At 47.9% G+C, this 15,282-nt stretch overlaps 8 protein-coding genes across 8 annotated transcripts; 4 read left to right on the top strand and 4 right to left on the bottom strand.

Annotated features, from left to right (window-relative positions):
- Positions 1–438: 438 nt before the first annotated feature.
- On the top strand, positions 439–1,800 carry N7483_005232 (mitogen-activated protein kinase; the record flags this gene model as incomplete). The annotated part of the gene is made up of 5 exons (XM_057088669.1): positions 439–599; positions 660–855; positions 914–1,295; positions 1,360–1,707; positions 1,772–1,800. The coding sequence occupies 5 exons, from the start codon at positions 439–441 to the stop codon at positions 1,798–1,800; spliced, it is 1,116 nt and encodes a 371-aa protein (XP_056948498.1).
- A 325-nt stretch (positions 1,801–2,125) lies between these two features.
- N7483_005231 (uroporphyrinogen-III synthase HEM4) lies at positions 2,126–3,124 on the bottom strand (the record flags this gene model as incomplete). The annotated part of the gene is made up of 2 exons (XM_057088668.1): positions 2,126–2,769; positions 2,827–3,124. The coding sequence occupies 2 exons, from the start codon at positions 3,122–3,124 to the stop codon at positions 2,126–2,128; spliced, it is 942 nt and encodes a 313-aa protein (XP_056948497.1).
- Positions 3,125–3,392: 268 nt separating this feature from the next.
- N7483_005230 (complex I NDUFA9 subunit family protein) lies at positions 3,393–5,032 on the bottom strand (the record flags this gene model as incomplete). Its single annotated transcript, XM_057088667.1, has 9 exons — positions 3,393–3,491; positions 3,549–3,893; positions 3,959–4,117; positions 4,173–4,314; positions 4,377–4,468; positions 4,527–4,621; positions 4,691–4,753; positions 4,813–4,826; positions 4,884–5,032. 9 exons carry the CDS (start codon positions 5,030–5,032, stop codon positions 3,393–3,395), a joined length of 1,158 nt encoding a protein of 385 aa, XP_056948496.1.
- A 1,298-nt stretch (positions 5,033–6,330) lies between these two features.
- On the top strand, positions 6,331–7,341 carry N7483_005229 (uncharacterized protein; the record flags this gene model as incomplete). Its single annotated transcript, XM_057088666.1, has 7 exons — positions 6,331–6,370; positions 6,473–6,663; positions 6,731–6,799; positions 6,858–6,917; positions 6,988–7,080; positions 7,145–7,159; positions 7,234–7,341. The coding sequence occupies 7 exons, from the start codon at positions 6,331–6,333 to the stop codon at positions 7,339–7,341; spliced, it is 576 nt and encodes a 191-aa protein (XP_056948495.1).
- Positions 7,342–7,702: 361 nt separating this feature from the next.
- Positions 7,703–9,633, bottom strand: N7483_005228 (CRAL-TRIO domain-containing protein; the record flags this gene model as incomplete). The annotated part of the gene is made up of 4 exons (XM_057088665.1): positions 7,703–8,208; positions 8,265–8,364; positions 8,426–8,467; positions 8,530–9,633. The coding sequence occupies 4 exons, from the start codon at positions 9,631–9,633 to the stop codon at positions 7,703–7,705; spliced, it is 1,752 nt and encodes a 583-aa protein (XP_056948494.1).
- A 476-nt stretch (positions 9,634–10,109) lies between these two features.
- On the top strand, positions 10,110–10,948 carry N7483_005227 (DASH complex subunit DAM1; the record flags this gene model as incomplete). Its single annotated transcript, XM_057088664.1, has 4 exons — positions 10,110–10,427; positions 10,498–10,549; positions 10,605–10,656; positions 10,747–10,948. 4 exons carry the CDS (start codon positions 10,110–10,112, stop codon positions 10,946–10,948), a joined length of 624 nt encoding a protein of 207 aa, XP_056948493.1.
- Positions 10,949–11,959: 1,011 nt separating this feature from the next.
- N7483_005226 (uncharacterized protein) lies at positions 11,960–13,805 on the top strand (the record flags this gene model as incomplete). The annotated part of the gene is made up of 7 exons (XM_057088663.1): positions 11,960–12,011; positions 12,061–12,327; positions 12,381–12,482; positions 12,535–12,860; positions 12,935–13,363; positions 13,417–13,629; positions 13,692–13,805. 7 exons carry the CDS (start codon positions 11,960–11,962, stop codon positions 13,803–13,805), a joined length of 1,503 nt encoding a protein of 500 aa, XP_056948492.1.
- Positions 13,806–14,661: 856 nt separating this feature from the next.
- On the bottom strand, positions 14,662–15,198 carry N7483_005225 (40S ribosomal protein uS14; the record flags this gene model as incomplete). Its single annotated transcript, XM_057088662.1, has 4 exons — positions 14,662–14,769; positions 14,872–14,914; positions 15,077–15,100; positions 15,161–15,198. 4 exons carry the CDS (start codon positions 15,196–15,198, stop codon positions 14,662–14,664), a joined length of 213 nt encoding a protein of 70 aa, XP_056948491.1.
- Between the last annotated feature and the right edge of the window lie 84 nt (positions 15,199–15,282).

Below are 15,282 nucleotides of genomic sequence, written 5' to 3'. Positions count from 1 at the left end.
TTTGTCTTTAAATTTCTCCTTTCAATAATCATTCATCCTCATATTTACTCCTCTCCCCATTCTATATATCACTGCGCTACCGGAATAGCTCCAGACTCTCTCGTTTTCCCTATTAGGAGAGAGCTTGTGAAGCGCCGGAACCTCAACAACCCTCAGAAAGTCGTTTGTTCATTGTGAGTGAATGTAAAGCTTTTCGTCTCAAGTTTCTCCCTTCACGTGTCCCTCAGTGAATGTTTGTTTGCGATCTCATCTCGCTCTGATCATGATTGTTCCATGGTTGAGCTTCCCCATTTCCCCCAATTCACTGGCAATCACATGTGGACATTCACTGCCCACACTATGCTACAGATCCCACTTAAATTCTTTCTGACTGGGTGATCTCCTCCATCCTTTTCCATTATGTCTCCGCACTTCTTTGCTTTCATGAATTGTTGCGCAATGTTCAACGCTAACCAGCCCGATCAACCCCACAGCGCCGATAACACCGTCGTCATGGTTTCGCAGCCCCCCTCTGGAGGATCGCGCAAGATCTCTTTCAACGTCTCCGATCAATACGAAATTCAGGATGTTATCGGTGAAGGTGCTTATGGTGTTGTTTGGTGAGTATGACCCAGAACGCGACTTGCGACCTGCGACACCAAGCTGACAAAGTCTTACAGCTCTGCCATTCACAAGCCATCTGGCCAGAAAGTTGCCATCAAAAAGATTACGCCCTTCGACCACTCCATGTTCTGTCTCCGAACTTTGCGTGAGATGAAGCTTCTGCGATACTTCAACCATGAGAATATCATCTCTATTTTGGATATCCAGCGACCCCGCAACTATGAGGCTTTCAGCGAAGTTTACTTGATTCAGGTGCGTCCAACGCAATTGTATTTTCTTCTACCCTTGATCCATGCTAATATAACCCCAGGAACTCATGGAAACTGATATGCACCGAGTCATTCGCACCCAAGAGCTTTCGGACGATCACTGCCAGTACTTCATCTACCAAACACTCCGTGCCCTCAAGGCCATGCATTCCGCCAATGTTCTCCACCGTGATCTCAAGCCGTCCAACCTTCTGCTTAACGCCAATTGTGATCTGAAAGTGTGCGACTTTGGTCTGGCTCGCTCAGCTGCCTCCACCGATGACAACTCTGGTTTCATGACTGAATATGTGGCCACTCGTTGGTACCGTGCCCCGGAGATCATGTTGACCTTCAAGGAATACACCAAGGCTATTGATGTTTGGAGTGTGGGCTGCATTTTGGCCGAGATGCTCAGCGGAAAGCCTCTGTTCCCCGGAAAGGATTGTAAGTGGAAATCCAAGCAGACTTTGCATAAAAAGGGCGCAAACTAATAATTATCCTTCTCTAGATCACCACCAATTGACCCTTATCCTTGATGTTCTCGGCACACCCACCATGGAAGACTACTATGGCATCAAGTCCCGACGAGCCCGCGAGTACATTCGTTCCCTCCCATTCAAGAAGAAGATTCCTTTCCGTGCTCTCTTCCCCAAGAGCAACGACCTGGCCTTGGATCTGCTAGAGAAGCTTCTGGCCTTCAATCCTGCCAAGCGTATCACCGTCGAGGAAGCCTTGCGCCACCCCTACCTTGAGCCATACCACGATCCTGATGATGAGCCTACTGCTCCCCCAATCCCTGATGGATTCTTTGATTTCGATAAGAACAAGGATGCTCTGAGCAAGGAGCAGTTGAAGAGTGCGTACCTCCTCTATTCTTTGTCTTACTGGATTATGGACTACTTTGCTAACTTCTTTTCTAGATCTGATTTACGAGGAGATCATGCGCTAAATCATCCCTTTTGAGGTCAAGTTCGAGTTTTTGTTATCATCCGGCGAGCATGCAACTTCATTCTTATCCACGCCGAGCATGCGATTTGATTATTCTGTCCGCGCCGATCAGCGGTTTTTTTGCGATTTAGGCAGAGCATTTGAAAAATAGGAAAAATCCATTACAAATTACTCACCCGTACACGTAGGTGTATCAAGGAAAACTGGATGCAGGCGAAGTAGATAGGCAGATCCAAGCAGCATTCTCTGGCGTGTAATATGTACATCCGGCTTATCAATTCTATGTTTCTATATACAAGCTTGAAAGTACCTAGCCTACTGGCAGTCTATTTAGCCATAAAGCTCTGGATACCCTCCGCAACCCCCTCAGGACTCGGTTTCTCAGCACAAACATCCGCTTCAAACGCGAACTTACTGCGCAGGTAATCCCGAGTTGTAGGTCCAATAGTAGCAACAAAGACCTTCCTCTCATCCTTATTCCCATCTCCCTTATCACTTGCGAATGGTCCCAATCCCAAGACCCGTAACATAGCCTCACATCCCGATGGCGAAAAAACAACCACCCAAATCTCCCCATGTCCATCATTCTCATACCTCTGTACACTTCCCTGGAAATCCTTCTCAAAGGAATCCATTTCCCCAGTTTCATAAACCACAATCTCCTCAACAGTAATCCGCTCATCAAGCGGTAACGTATCCGACATAAGTGTTTTCGGTATAATATCTCGGCGCTGCTCACCAACCAGGAACAAAAGCGCAGGTTTAGGCGTAGATGTACTGGAACTCGACGGGTAGATGGTATTATAGTGTTTCAGCATCATATGAGCAAGGTTCTCGCCGGTTCCAGCCTCTGCACCATAGATCGTTGCACCGGGGAGGTGTGCATCTCGTAGAGTTGTTAAAGAGCGCGCTGTGGCTGGACCGACAGTGTAGAGGATTAATGAGGAAGTTGATTTAGGATCCAGGGGGACTATAGTTATATATCATTAGTCTTGGTGTTTTATTGGACTGGGACTAAAGTACGTACGTCCTTCTTGCTCGATCATATTTGCGAAGCCCTCGACTGCGCGTTGGCTGGTAAATATCATACCACCATACCATTGAATATCCTCATTGGTATTCGCCGTTGGGTTCGCATTGCTCTTTTGTGTGAATGCGCCGGAGACGAATAGGTTGCGTACTTGGGATAAGTTTGTCTTGTTGAAGCGGTGTTCTAGGACGGGGATGAATGAGGGGATGTAGTTTTTTGCGTTGAAGAAGTCGTCATAGCTGTCATTTGGGGATGAGCGGGTTTTAAGGAGCAGAATTGGTACTTTGGGAGGCATTGTGGTGGTTGAAAAGTTGAATATTAGAGGGGAATGAAGCTTCGGGATTTTTGGTTATCGCGATTGCGGGGCGGATTGATTGAGCTGGGGTAATTACTCAACCACTTATACAGCCCTAGAGGTGAAAATCTCACGAGACTAGTATACGTTTGAAATTTAAAAGTCAAGTCAAAGAATTGCATTTTGATTTATTCTGAAATGATCCAGACAACATAAGGAAATTGAAATTTGAGTCTAGGACGGCTTATTTACACATTAAAAACACAGACTACTGGTCGTCCAGCACATGCAGGTACTTCTTCTCCTCACGTCGCTCACGCTCAGTGGCCGGGGGAAGGTCGTAGTAGGAGGCACTACGGTACATTTGCTATAAGAGGAATTAGTATGTCGGCCTTTCATTATACGATATAGGAGTTGGGCTTACCAAGTAGTGGAAGGTCAGGTCAGCCAGATCGGCCAGATCGGCTTGTGGGATACCAAGGTCGGCAAAGGTCTTAGCTGTGGGATCAATCTCCTGGTCAAGGAACTCACGCTCCACCTCGTCGGCGGACATGGTGTGCCACCACAGGAGCTTGTTGAGGTAGTGGGCCATGGGCTTGAGGGCAGCCTTGGGGACGTTGATGTGGCGGCGCTTCTTGACGATTTCGCGGTCGACCAGCTCAGCAATCTCGGCGGTAGAGTAGTTCTTGGGGCCGTACAGCTCGAAGGTCTGACCAGCGGTGGTATCGTCGTGCAGCATAGCCTCCAGACCCTTTCCGACATCGATGGCCTAATAGTAATGTTAATTGAACCGGCGTTTTCAAGGAGAATCGAGGACTTGGTATTATAACGTACGTGAACGGGCCAGAAGCGCTCTTGCATGTGGTTGGAAGTGAACAAGTTGGCTACGCCAGCAAGCTTGTGAAGGAGGTTGTCCTCGAATCCGAACATCGGGGCAGGACGCACGATGGTGGTCTCGGGGTAAATGGAACGAACAATCTCCTCACCCCAGGCCTGTAAATCTGTCTCAGTATGTTTGTAATCGAATTGATTGAAAATATAAACACACCTTTGTGGCGAAGTACTCGGATGGAGAGTCCCGGCGAGCGTTGTAGGAGGAAACGTGAATGAAACGGTCGACATCGTACTTGGCGACAGCCTCGGCGATGCGCTCGACACCGTCAACGTGGACATCGGTGTAGGAGAAGTTCCTGAATCCAGTCAACGACCAATTCCTTCGACCATAAAGCTGTATGCACATCATGATACTCACTTGGTAGGGTATTGGCGACCAACAAGGTTGTAGACGATATCGGAATGACGGACACTCTCCTCGATGGACTGGGTGTTGCGCAGGTCGTATTCCTATAGATCATTAGATACCACACCAATTGATTATACTGGAGACCAGATATATTCATACGATAAAGCTAATGCGACCCAGATCACCAGTGACCTTCAGGTGACGCTTGGTCATCTCCTCACGGTAGGGAATGACGACGTTGCATCCCTGCTTAGCTGTGGAAGGTCAGTCCATTGTCCCTTGACACACAGGAAAGCTGATTCTCTGGGGTTCCCCAAACATACCAAGTCGGTTAACAATATAGCGACCCAGGAAACCAGTGGCGCCGAAGACAGTCGCGGTGTAACCTATGGAGAGATGAGCATATTGAATCGAGATCGGTGGGTTGCAAGCGAGCGAACGATACCTCCGAGGGACGAGCTGGAAGCGACTTCAATTAGCAACAAGAAGTCATACAGAGAGCCATTGGATGCTTACCGGCCACCTTGGACCTTCAAGATAGGCTTTCCAGTGCGAGTGATAGCGACATCCTGGAGGTTGCGGCGCTGGATGTGGACGGATACCCGCGGGGTCGGGGCGAATGCCCGCGCACCCAGGGCGGAATTGATAGCCCGGGACTTCTGCATGGTCTCTGACAGAGCAGATCAGAGGAGACCAGCGGGGTGTGAGTAGAGTGGAGTGGGGATAGGAGGGTTTGGAGGTCCTTTGGAGTTGTTGGACATGCCCTCTCGCAGGTTCGGCACGGGACCAGGACGCTAGTCTGAATTTGGAAGAGTCGTGGCATACTGCTTCAGCACAACTTCACCCTTATATCCACGTTCTGCGGATATTGATATTTCAAAGATACTGTGATTCAATAATCTGAAAGTTGCAAGATTCTCAAGACTTCATTTTTCGCATTTGGCTTCAGTCAATAGCTATATAGACGCACTTTGCTGCATTGCACCTCCAACGGGTCTGACAATTCAAGTTCTGTGATTGGATAACATGCTGTCCGCTCTGGCACTACTACATAATCAGCCTCCATGAGATGCTGGGTTAACAATGAAGTTCTATTGATATTTTCCAAGGTTATGGCAGATTTCCAAATGATATTACCATTCACCCCCATTTGGCAGTGGAATTCAAAATTCAAAATAGAGCAATCAATGTTCAAGTTATAACGAACCATTATTTCCATTTTCAAGTTGCTGCATTATACTCCGTAGTCATAGTAGAGTTCCAAGATTGATCCCTCGAAATATGCCATCGTATGTTTCAGGAAGGGAGGAGCTTGAAGCAAGCATCCGGATGTTCATTATCAAGGCTAAAGAAACTGCCAAGTTCTTAGATTACATATGTTCTATTACCAATTGGTTGAGGTGTTTCCATACGTCGGATGCTGACCAGTTGACGGATGTGTGTGATAATAGCTGGGATGGACGGCCATACGTGCACACACTCCCAGATATCTTAACGCCACGGCCTCAATTTCGACTACAGCCAGAATGAGCCATTCCTGGGGTAAAAAGTTTCAGGAAAAAAGAGAACGATACTAGAAGTTGAATTGAATAGAACTACCAAAAAAAAAAGTTTTAAAAAAAACAGACAACTGTGTCGTGTTGTAGATCCAAAGATTGTATAGAGGAGTTTTGTGGGCAAACCACGGCCATCTCTGGTAAAAGGCAAGAAATGGGTTCTGCACTAGCCTGTCCCACTCCTCAACTTATTTCTCTTGTTTGAAAATATATAGGGGCTCTTACCGGGAAAAGTCGCGGGTTCGAACCCGGGTGAGCTCAACATTATTCTATTTCTTTTATTTCCCCGAACCCGAGCTATGCTCCACCCCGCATTCGATGACTTCAGTTTGACCCTCGGATTTGGAGAACATTATCCTCAATTGTCCTCGACTCCAAAACAAACATACTCGATAAAATAAATCAACATGTCTTCCGCAGCCTGTATCTTCTGCAAGATTATCAAGGGTATGTCAATGAAGTATCGATTAGCTAATTGATCTCTATTTTCTCCCCCTCCATGCCACTCTCGCCAGCCATGTTTTCAATACTAATGCATATTCAATGCAGGTGACATCCCTTCCCTCAAGCTCTTTGAGAGCGACAAGGTCTTTGCTTTCCTGGATATCCAGCCGCTCAGTCGCGGCCATGCGGTGCGTCCTCCATCCTATGTCCCCTTCCCCCGCACTGCCGAAGCGTCGACTCCATCGAGTCCAATGTCGCGATGTATCTGTGATTCAGAAGATAATATCGATACCTGGGCAATTTTCGAGAATCTGCAAATTCGCCCCGAAAATCCGAATTGTAGCTGACATTCCCTGGTGACAGCTCGTGATCCCCAAGTTCCACGGCGCCAAGTTGACTGATATCCCCGACGAGGACCTTCTCGAGATCCTGGTAAGTGAGATAAATCGAATTGAATTGGTTGGCAGTATAGGATAGGAAATTCTTCGAGGATACTCTTCGAGGATACATTATCAAGAAGAAGGTTGATTTGGAGAATGGAAACATCTGGGTCTTAGTACCACCCCCAAGGTCCCTGAGACAGTTGACTAACCAGTCTGTCATTGGTTTGCATCCTATAGCCCGTCGCAAAGAAGATTGCCCAGGCTAGCGGTGCCACAGATTTCAACATCCTGCAGAACAATGGTCGTATCGCCCACCAAGTTGTTGACCACGTGAGTTTATACCCTACCTACTCTGTTAGTATGTGATGATTGCTAATACTTTCCCTTTCCTCAGGTCCACTTCCACATGGTATGACTGTTTCCTTTTCCCCTACCACCTCTTGGATCCTAAGTGAATCTTAATATACTAACCTCGAGTTATAGATCCCCAAGCCAAATGAAAAGGAGGGTATGAGCATTGGCTGGCCCACTCAGGAGACCGATATGGACAAGTTGAAGGCTTTGCACGAAGAGATCAAGTCTAAGATGTAAGAAGTGTCCTGCTCTGCTTGATTAACGCCAATCTATGGTAGCTCTAGTTTGCATGAGCGCAGTTATAGCACCATTTACCGATGAACTACTTAGAGATCAATTTACCAAGTGCCCTCCCGAGGTCAGTGCTGCCATCTGGGCAAATCTGTCCCTATGCCGTGATGCTCTCTCAATAGTAAACAAAGTATCACAAGACATGGCAAACATGGAGTGTATATACTACACAGTCATGCATAATCCATTTCTAGTAAATCCGAGACTCTAGCACATGATCCCAACATGGATAGTAACATAATGATTCCAACAGAAAGAAAAACAAGTTTAAAAAAAGAAATGCAATGTAAAGGTTCCGCTGAGTATTTTACTCCGCAGTGCCGGCAGGAACTTCCTTCTTGTCCTCCTTCGTGTTCTCTGCCTTCTCAGCATCTGGATAGAACTCAATCTTTCCATGACCCTGTACAATGTTAAGGCGGTCATAGAGAGAGCGAGCTCGAATATACGGGTCAAGCTCCCAGTACTGCTTGCGCAGTTTCTCGATCAGCGTTTTCCGCTTCTCCTGGGCTGCGGACAAAGCTTCCGTCTCCTTTTTAGCGCTGGCTCGCAGCCATTCGATAGTGATGGCCTGGATCTCCTTAGCAAGTTCCTGGCGCTCGACGAGAAGTCTATCGCGAGTCTCGGTGTCCTCCATCTTGCTGTTCTCTCCTTCCTTGACTTCAGTGTAACTATACTCCCAGTTCTCGTCACCCTCTAATTCTTTCATGATTTGACCGGGCGCAATGAAGGCCTCCAGGTCCTGGCGGTTCTTGGTGAAATGAATCTTGGCTGCGACAACGGGATCTAACCAGCCCTTGATGATGCTCCAGATGCCTATAAACATTGTGAATGAGATACTGGCTCAGGGATGGGGGTTGAGGGGCACAAACTGGAGAAAAGCCATGGCGCCTTGTGAATAAGAACGGTGCCCAAGGACTCAGGATAGTTTGCCTCGAAGCACTTAATCATAAACTTCACGGGCGTATAATCCTAATGTGAAACAATATGTAAGTGTAATGCTCGACAAGGGCCAGTAACGCGGGAAACTCACCATATTCGCTACAGAGAAATCGGTCATGTCAAAAACAATAGTCTATACACCTGTTAGCCACAAGAACTTTCTTTGAACCCCGTGTGCAGTGATGGCATGCGTACCGCAGTCTCAACAGGAGGAGCCAAAAGCAATCGAGCCGTCTCGATAGTGTAAACGGTGAATCGCTCCAAATTCTCGACATCCTGCTCAGATGCCTTGTGCAGCCGCACTCGGACCATACAAATGGGACGACCGCATTTGTCTACTCCATGAAGGAAACTCTTGCCCTTCCGCATCTGGAACAGGAAATCATCACCCTTCTTCTTTTCCACAGGGTCGGAGCTCTGGGATTGCTTCAAGGCCAACGCTTCTCCATTAGCCATGATATCATCATCCACATGCACATCCTGCAAACGCCAGCGCATGGTAGAGATCATCATGACAAGAGCCTTCTTGACATCCCACTTACGCGCGCGCAGGAAACGCAGCAGCAGCGCATCTGGATGATCCTGCTTGACCATGTTCCAGAACGAGGTACGGAATTCCTCAGGTTTCATATCTTCCAACGCCTGTTTGAATTCTTTCATCTGGCCAAATTTGTCATCGCCGTCCGCCATTTCCATGTTGGACAGGCTGGAGTTGACACCGCTGGCTGATGAAACGCTTGCGGTCTCCGCTCCATCGTCTTCTGTGCTCCGCCCAAAGAGTCCCCATCGGCGTTTGCCAGACTTCTTCTTATCCTGGGCTGCGCTGGGCGAAGCAGCATCACCGGTGGCACTGGCGCTGGACTCTAGGGCATCAAGCGGGACTCCAAAGACCTTGAGAGTCAACACCCAAAGTTCTTGCAACTTGACCTCCTGCTCTGGGGTGAGTGTGCCCACAGTACCTGGGGCTGGTTCGATCGGCATGGCTCGGAGGGTATCAATGACACGAAGAAATGTTTCTTGTTCGTACGCTTCGCTCTGCGGAGGGAACCGGAGTTCCGGTGACGGATTAGAGGGATAGAAGGATTGATGAAGCCAAGCACCTCCCCCGACGGCGAGAAGGGTAAAAGCGATCCAAAAAGATGAGTTCTCTCTGGGTGATTCGAGGCGTGGATACGGGGCGTATGATTGCGCGAATGGATGAGACCGGAGTCGAGGGCCGAAGCTGGAGGTCTGTGGGCGTTGGGGGATAAACTTGGCCGAGGAATGGATGCGACGGCGTAGAAGGGAGCAGGCCCGCATATGGCGGGAGACGAGCCAAGAGAAAGAAGCGAACAGGAAGAGAATAGGAAATTAAAGGGATCAAACCACAATCATCATATTTAGATAGTAGTTCGGAGTATAAAAGTCCGTGGCACGAGAGCAAATAACAAGGACGAAGTGGATATTCCCTGCCCTGAACGCCGATCGTATGCGGGGAGCAGTGACGGAAGTGGAATTTAAGGGCTTCAAATTTGCGTCGAGGGATTATGTACAGAATAATATGATTATCCTGCTATATTTATGGAATAAAATCTCTTCTCTCTAAATATCAACTCTTGAATTACAAGTACACAACTCCACACTATGAACAGAACCCTAGAGTACTATATAGCGCCACATGCGATGTTGATTGTTATCGTCTCCACCGCCTTTGAAGTTCGGGATCACACAAAATATTGATCTTTGATCCACACGCGTAGCTGTGATTATCATTCTACGCGCCATTCTACTTCATCATGGAGGGCTCAGTACCGCGATCATCGTCCCGCCCAAGACCTTCCTCCCGACCGACAACGCCTCTGCGTCCAAGCTCCCGCTCGTCCCTACGAGAAGCTCATGGCTATGGCAATAGCATCAGCAATGCTGGATACACACAACCCGCCATCAATGCGCTGGAGCCGCAATTCGCCGAGTTGGCAGACTCCATGGCAGATCTCGAGGCCAATTTCATGCATCTTCAATTAATGCATGAGAGTCTGACCCGGTTCAGCGAGAGCTTTGCAAGCTTCCTATACGGTCTGAACATGAACGCGTTCTGCGTGGATTTCCCGGAGGTATGGCTTGACCAGGAATGGCAGACGGAGGAGATTCATATAGTTCTTGATGTACTGATATGATGTTCAGGCCCCAATTGCAGACTCATTCCGGAGAGCGAAGCAGGCGGAAGCTCAAAAAGGTATTTCGATAGAGCCCTCTGGACAAGCGATATGTTGATTTAACACTGGACATAGAAGAAGAGAATGAACCAGAACGACCAGCTTATGATGGGGAAATGACCTTCTTGTAAGTATTGACGCTTCTTTCTATACATGGTCACCTTCTTGCTCATGTTGGTTGTATGGTTGTACCATTTTATTAACCTCATACTGTTAGGACTACGGACACCTCCTTCGTCGACCACCCACCTAGTACGGCCTCGTCGAAACCCACCCCGAAATATTCCACCCGGGGAACTACTCGTGGTGGTACTACACGCGGCACTACACGAGGTGCGGCGACCAGCCGATATGCCACACGAGGGTCTAGCACCCGTGGCCGAGCCAGTGGTCTTCCTCGAGGGCGTGGAACTCGATAAATTCCCACCTCTTGTGATATGCATATCTAGACAACGATGGGATCGGCCAGTGTTGAGAATGAGTCAACCCAGATCTAAGAATCGACTCGATCACGGATGACGTTTTAGATGCTCTAGAGTCTAGAGTGGGCCGGCGGAGACTCGGAGACTCGGGGACTCGACTTGGATCGAAGAATGTTTCTTTAGGCACATACTTTATGATATCCCTGTAATGATGATGAAGTCATGAAATAAAACCCATTCTAATAACACTTATCACATATAGTCCTGAAGTAAATTACTATAATAGTACATCAAGGCGGAAGATCTCCGGGGCGGTCACTCTTTTGCGCAGCAGAAAAAACGACAGCAACTTCATCCCGAACAACCCTTTGATCCTCGTGGTTGTATCTCTTTTGGAGGGAATTACTTGGTTCATTTTCTAAGTCCTTCCTTGAGTTGGGTTTATATTCAAGGATCGCTCTTGGTCATTGGGACTAATTGGTCTTCCCTGCGGGGTATGGTTACGGGAGTGAAGGAGTGAAGCGAGCTGCCGCGGCAACCCTCGATTGTACGCGCATCAAGAGCCGCCTTATACACATTCACTCTATCCCGCTCTAATATATCTTCCCCTTTTTATGTAAGTTACAAGTATGATTCATTCACTGTCACTTATATTCACTGACCTGAAGTTGTTTGTAGTGAAATGCTGGCTTCACTCAGGGGTTGTCCTTAATAGGCAAAATCAGGTCCATTCACCATCCCACGTCAAAGGAGTTTTGATCTGACCAGCGCTTTTCTTGGAACATTCAACTTTTGAATTCCTTCACCATTTCTCTTCCATCATTCTTGTTTCTGCACAGTAGTGCTTCTATCCTTTTAATTCCTGTTTCTTTCTCTGCTTCCACATCTTGCTGAGACACAGAAGGCCGGAACCTACTGTGTCTTTGCCCTGCATCATCCTTCTTGCGTCCAATCTCTCTGTCCTAATCTCTATCATTACAGTTCGAACTTTCAAGTTGATCAGTCAAAATGGCTAGTCTTGATTGTGTTCATATCCTTTCTGAGGCCGCATATGGCTGTGGTATGTACCAACAATGTCTGAATGGCGATTGTCTGCATGACAATCGCAGAACTTGAGCTTGATGGACTAAAATATGGATCAGAACATTTGGCTCCGATCTTGAAAGATACTCAAACTGCAACTGTGTTCAAAACTGGCTTTCGCAAGCAATACGAGGCCCTGGCTCCGTACACCAAGCCTGAGCCGGTTGCTGTGCAGGCCACGGGCTTGCGCACTGTATCATCTCTGAAGCCCAAATATCATTGTCTCTCCTGTTCCGAGGTTTGTCTGAATACCAAAAGAAAGGCACACACCAAGAAGACGGGACATGGCTTCTGTAAGTGCTTCAGGTTGCTTGGGCCAAATACCCTGATTCTAATGCTTGAACAGACATAGAATCACGCAATCGCTTTCTCTTTTGTGAGGAATGTGTGGACTTTGTCTATGATCATGGTCTTGAGAGATTTTGTGGACCTCAGGCCAAAGTTGATTGTGAGTACGAATTACGCAAATACACGTGGATTCATGGCTAATCAACACGTAGACACTAAAACTGCATGGGTGTCTGATCCAGCCGCAGATGCGTATGTAAAGCTTAACGCAAACAAGAATCTTTGCTCCCGCCGAGGTGCTCGTGGTGTCTGGAACATGGGCCAAACCTGCTATCAATCTGTTATTCTCCAGGCCTTGCTTCACGACCCCACTCTCACTGCCTACTTTCTTGCAGGAGGCCATGACATCCACACCTGCGAGAAAAGCTTCTGTGTGGCCTGTGCTACTGCTGAAGTTTTCATGGATTTCAATAGTGGCGAGAAGACCGAGGCTGTGTCAGCTGCTACTCTTCTGTATCATGGTTGGGACGCATCACGAGTACGTCAGACACAAATGCATTTGCATAGATCGAAATTAGACGAGACTCATTTGCTAACCTCTTTGGACGATAGGACATGGCCGGATACCGTCAGCAGGATGCCCACGAGTACTTCCAGTTCCTGGTCAACGCACTTCATGCCTCCACCCCCGGCCACACCGAAAGCTATGATACCAAATGCAACTGCTTCTTCCACCGAACCTTCTATGGAGAACTCCGCAGCAGCGTCATGTGCCACAAATGCGGCAAGACCACCCACACTTGCGATCCCATGGCCGATCTGAGTCTCGATGTGCAGCTTCAAAGCAAGAAGCGAAAGCTGGGACCTCGTTTGAGCTCAAACACCGCTACTCTGACTGGTTGCTTGGATAGCTTTACCGCAGTTGAGGACCTCTCCCCCGATGCTTCTTACCACTGTGAGAAATGCGGCAACACCCCTCAGCGGGCTTCTAAGCGGCTGCAAATCCGCAAGCTTCCGGTCATCCTTTGCATGCAGCTCAAGGTATGTTCTTACTTCTGTCTTATAATTTCTTCAATTCTAATATCTCATGTCAGCGTTATGAGCACAACTCGTCTTCCTCGGAGAAGATGCATGGCCACATTGATTTCCCCGTGACCCTCAATATGCTGCCCTACACTACTGTTAAGAAGGATAAAGAGCGTGTCGATACTTCCAAGTATATCTATGACCTGTCCACCGTTATCGTTCACCAGGGCTCCATGGACTCTGGTCACTATTACGCGTACACCCGCTTGGCTGGTGACAAGGTAAGTGCATGCCTTCTCAATTAATTTGACAAGTTCGATTTTACTGATCACTTCATTCCCAGTGGGTATTGATGGACGACAACAAGGTTACTGTGGCTAGTATCGCCGAGGTTCTGCGTCAGGATGCCTACCTCTTGTTTTATGGTATCCGATCCATCGGTACCGAGAAGATCTAAAGGGGACTAGTCGATGAATGGAGTACCCGGCTTTGAGATTCGAGAGACTGATGTGGCTGCCGGGAGCATCGATTTCCCTTATGTACATGCAAAGCATGATGACGAAGAGTAAAATACCCGTTTTTGGAACCTTGGAAGTTTTTGAATGGACCACCATTTTCAACCTTTAAGCAGAATTGGATCTATAGCGGGCCAGATTGCGGGATTGCCAGACTCCGCCTGGCATGTAGGAACTACAAGACAAAATCTACGTTCAAAATGCTCACCCTGGGGAGACAGAACCTACCGGTTTCAAGAGGCCGAGAAAAACGTAGAGATCAGATAGCACAGCAATTGCATATGATGTCCCCCAATCGAGCCAGATCATTTTGTTGAAGCCAATACGCAAAATCCCAGGCGAAATGGAGGGGAAAAAAGAACCAGGAGAAACGCATTAAAGAAAACCCGTCATTGATATTGGATAAAGAAAAAAAAGGATGAGGGTTCAACATGACATCCTCGTTTTCAAAAACTCCTTCACACAACAACCCCAGTCCCAACCTCGTCCATCGATGCCACGTGAGACACCGAACAGAGATGTCTCCTCCATAATGAATCAACAACCACTTTTTTGGGAGCCGTCATGCGAAAGAACGGAACGTGGGCGCATTACATTTCCCGACACTTCGAAACAATCCCTTCCCTTGGACACGGTGGTGCCCGAGCGCCGGGGCACGTAAAACGGATCATGGACGCGAATGGATCGAGGAAGGGCGTTTTCCAGCAGACATAGTTTTGGTAACTTAGCGGTACTGTATGGCGAAAGGAACCGAATGTTAGTTTTTTCGAAATTCTGTATCATAAATTCCCACGAGCGCTAGGGAGGTATCGTAGGTGTCGAATCGTGGAGGCTGAAGAGTTCACGAACCTTGTTGAAACCGATGTCGGTGGACTTCTCACGGAAGCACTGACGGCAGATGTTCATCTGTAAAAAAAGATCCGTATTAGCCACAAGTGACTCTTGACTCATATCCGGGGTATTGAATGATGCGCCGAAGCATCATTCAACAAGAGGGATTCCACATACGCCGTACTTGCGGATCAGACCAGCGCGGTGGGCGCAGACACGGCTGTGATCGAGCGAAGTATGATTAGCGAAACTGTTCCTCCAATTTTCGAATCCCGATTGTTTCTTTTGTCGACCAATTCTCTCCCTTGTCGTTCTGTCGTTTCCTTATTTTCTCTTGGGGATCGTTTCTTATCGAGGGGAGTAATCTTTGGGGCGAACACACCATTCACGGGAACCCTTGCCGTACCTAGAGAAATCAATTAATTACTGCCTTTCATACCTGGTCCAGGGGTTTCGGTCGACTTACTTGCGGGGGCGGCTGTACCAAACGGACTCGTGAGTCATCTTGAGATGTCGTAGGGGGGAGTTGACGGGTGGGTTGTTGACGAAGGTCGTTGGCGCTGTTGGAGGAAAGTCGAAGGTTTAGGG

Source organism: Penicillium malachiteum (genome assembly GCF_028827825.1).
Source record: "Penicillium malachiteum strain IBT 17515 chromosome Unknown utg000002l:1.0-8849297.0:1.0-8852440.0, whole genome shotgun sequence".
NCBI lineage: Eukaryota > Fungi > Ascomycota > Eurotiomycetes > Eurotiales > Aspergillaceae > Penicillium > Penicillium malachiteum.
The sequence above is the reverse complement of the archived record's forward strand: the minus strand, read 5'-3'. Positions and strand labels throughout refer to the sequence as shown.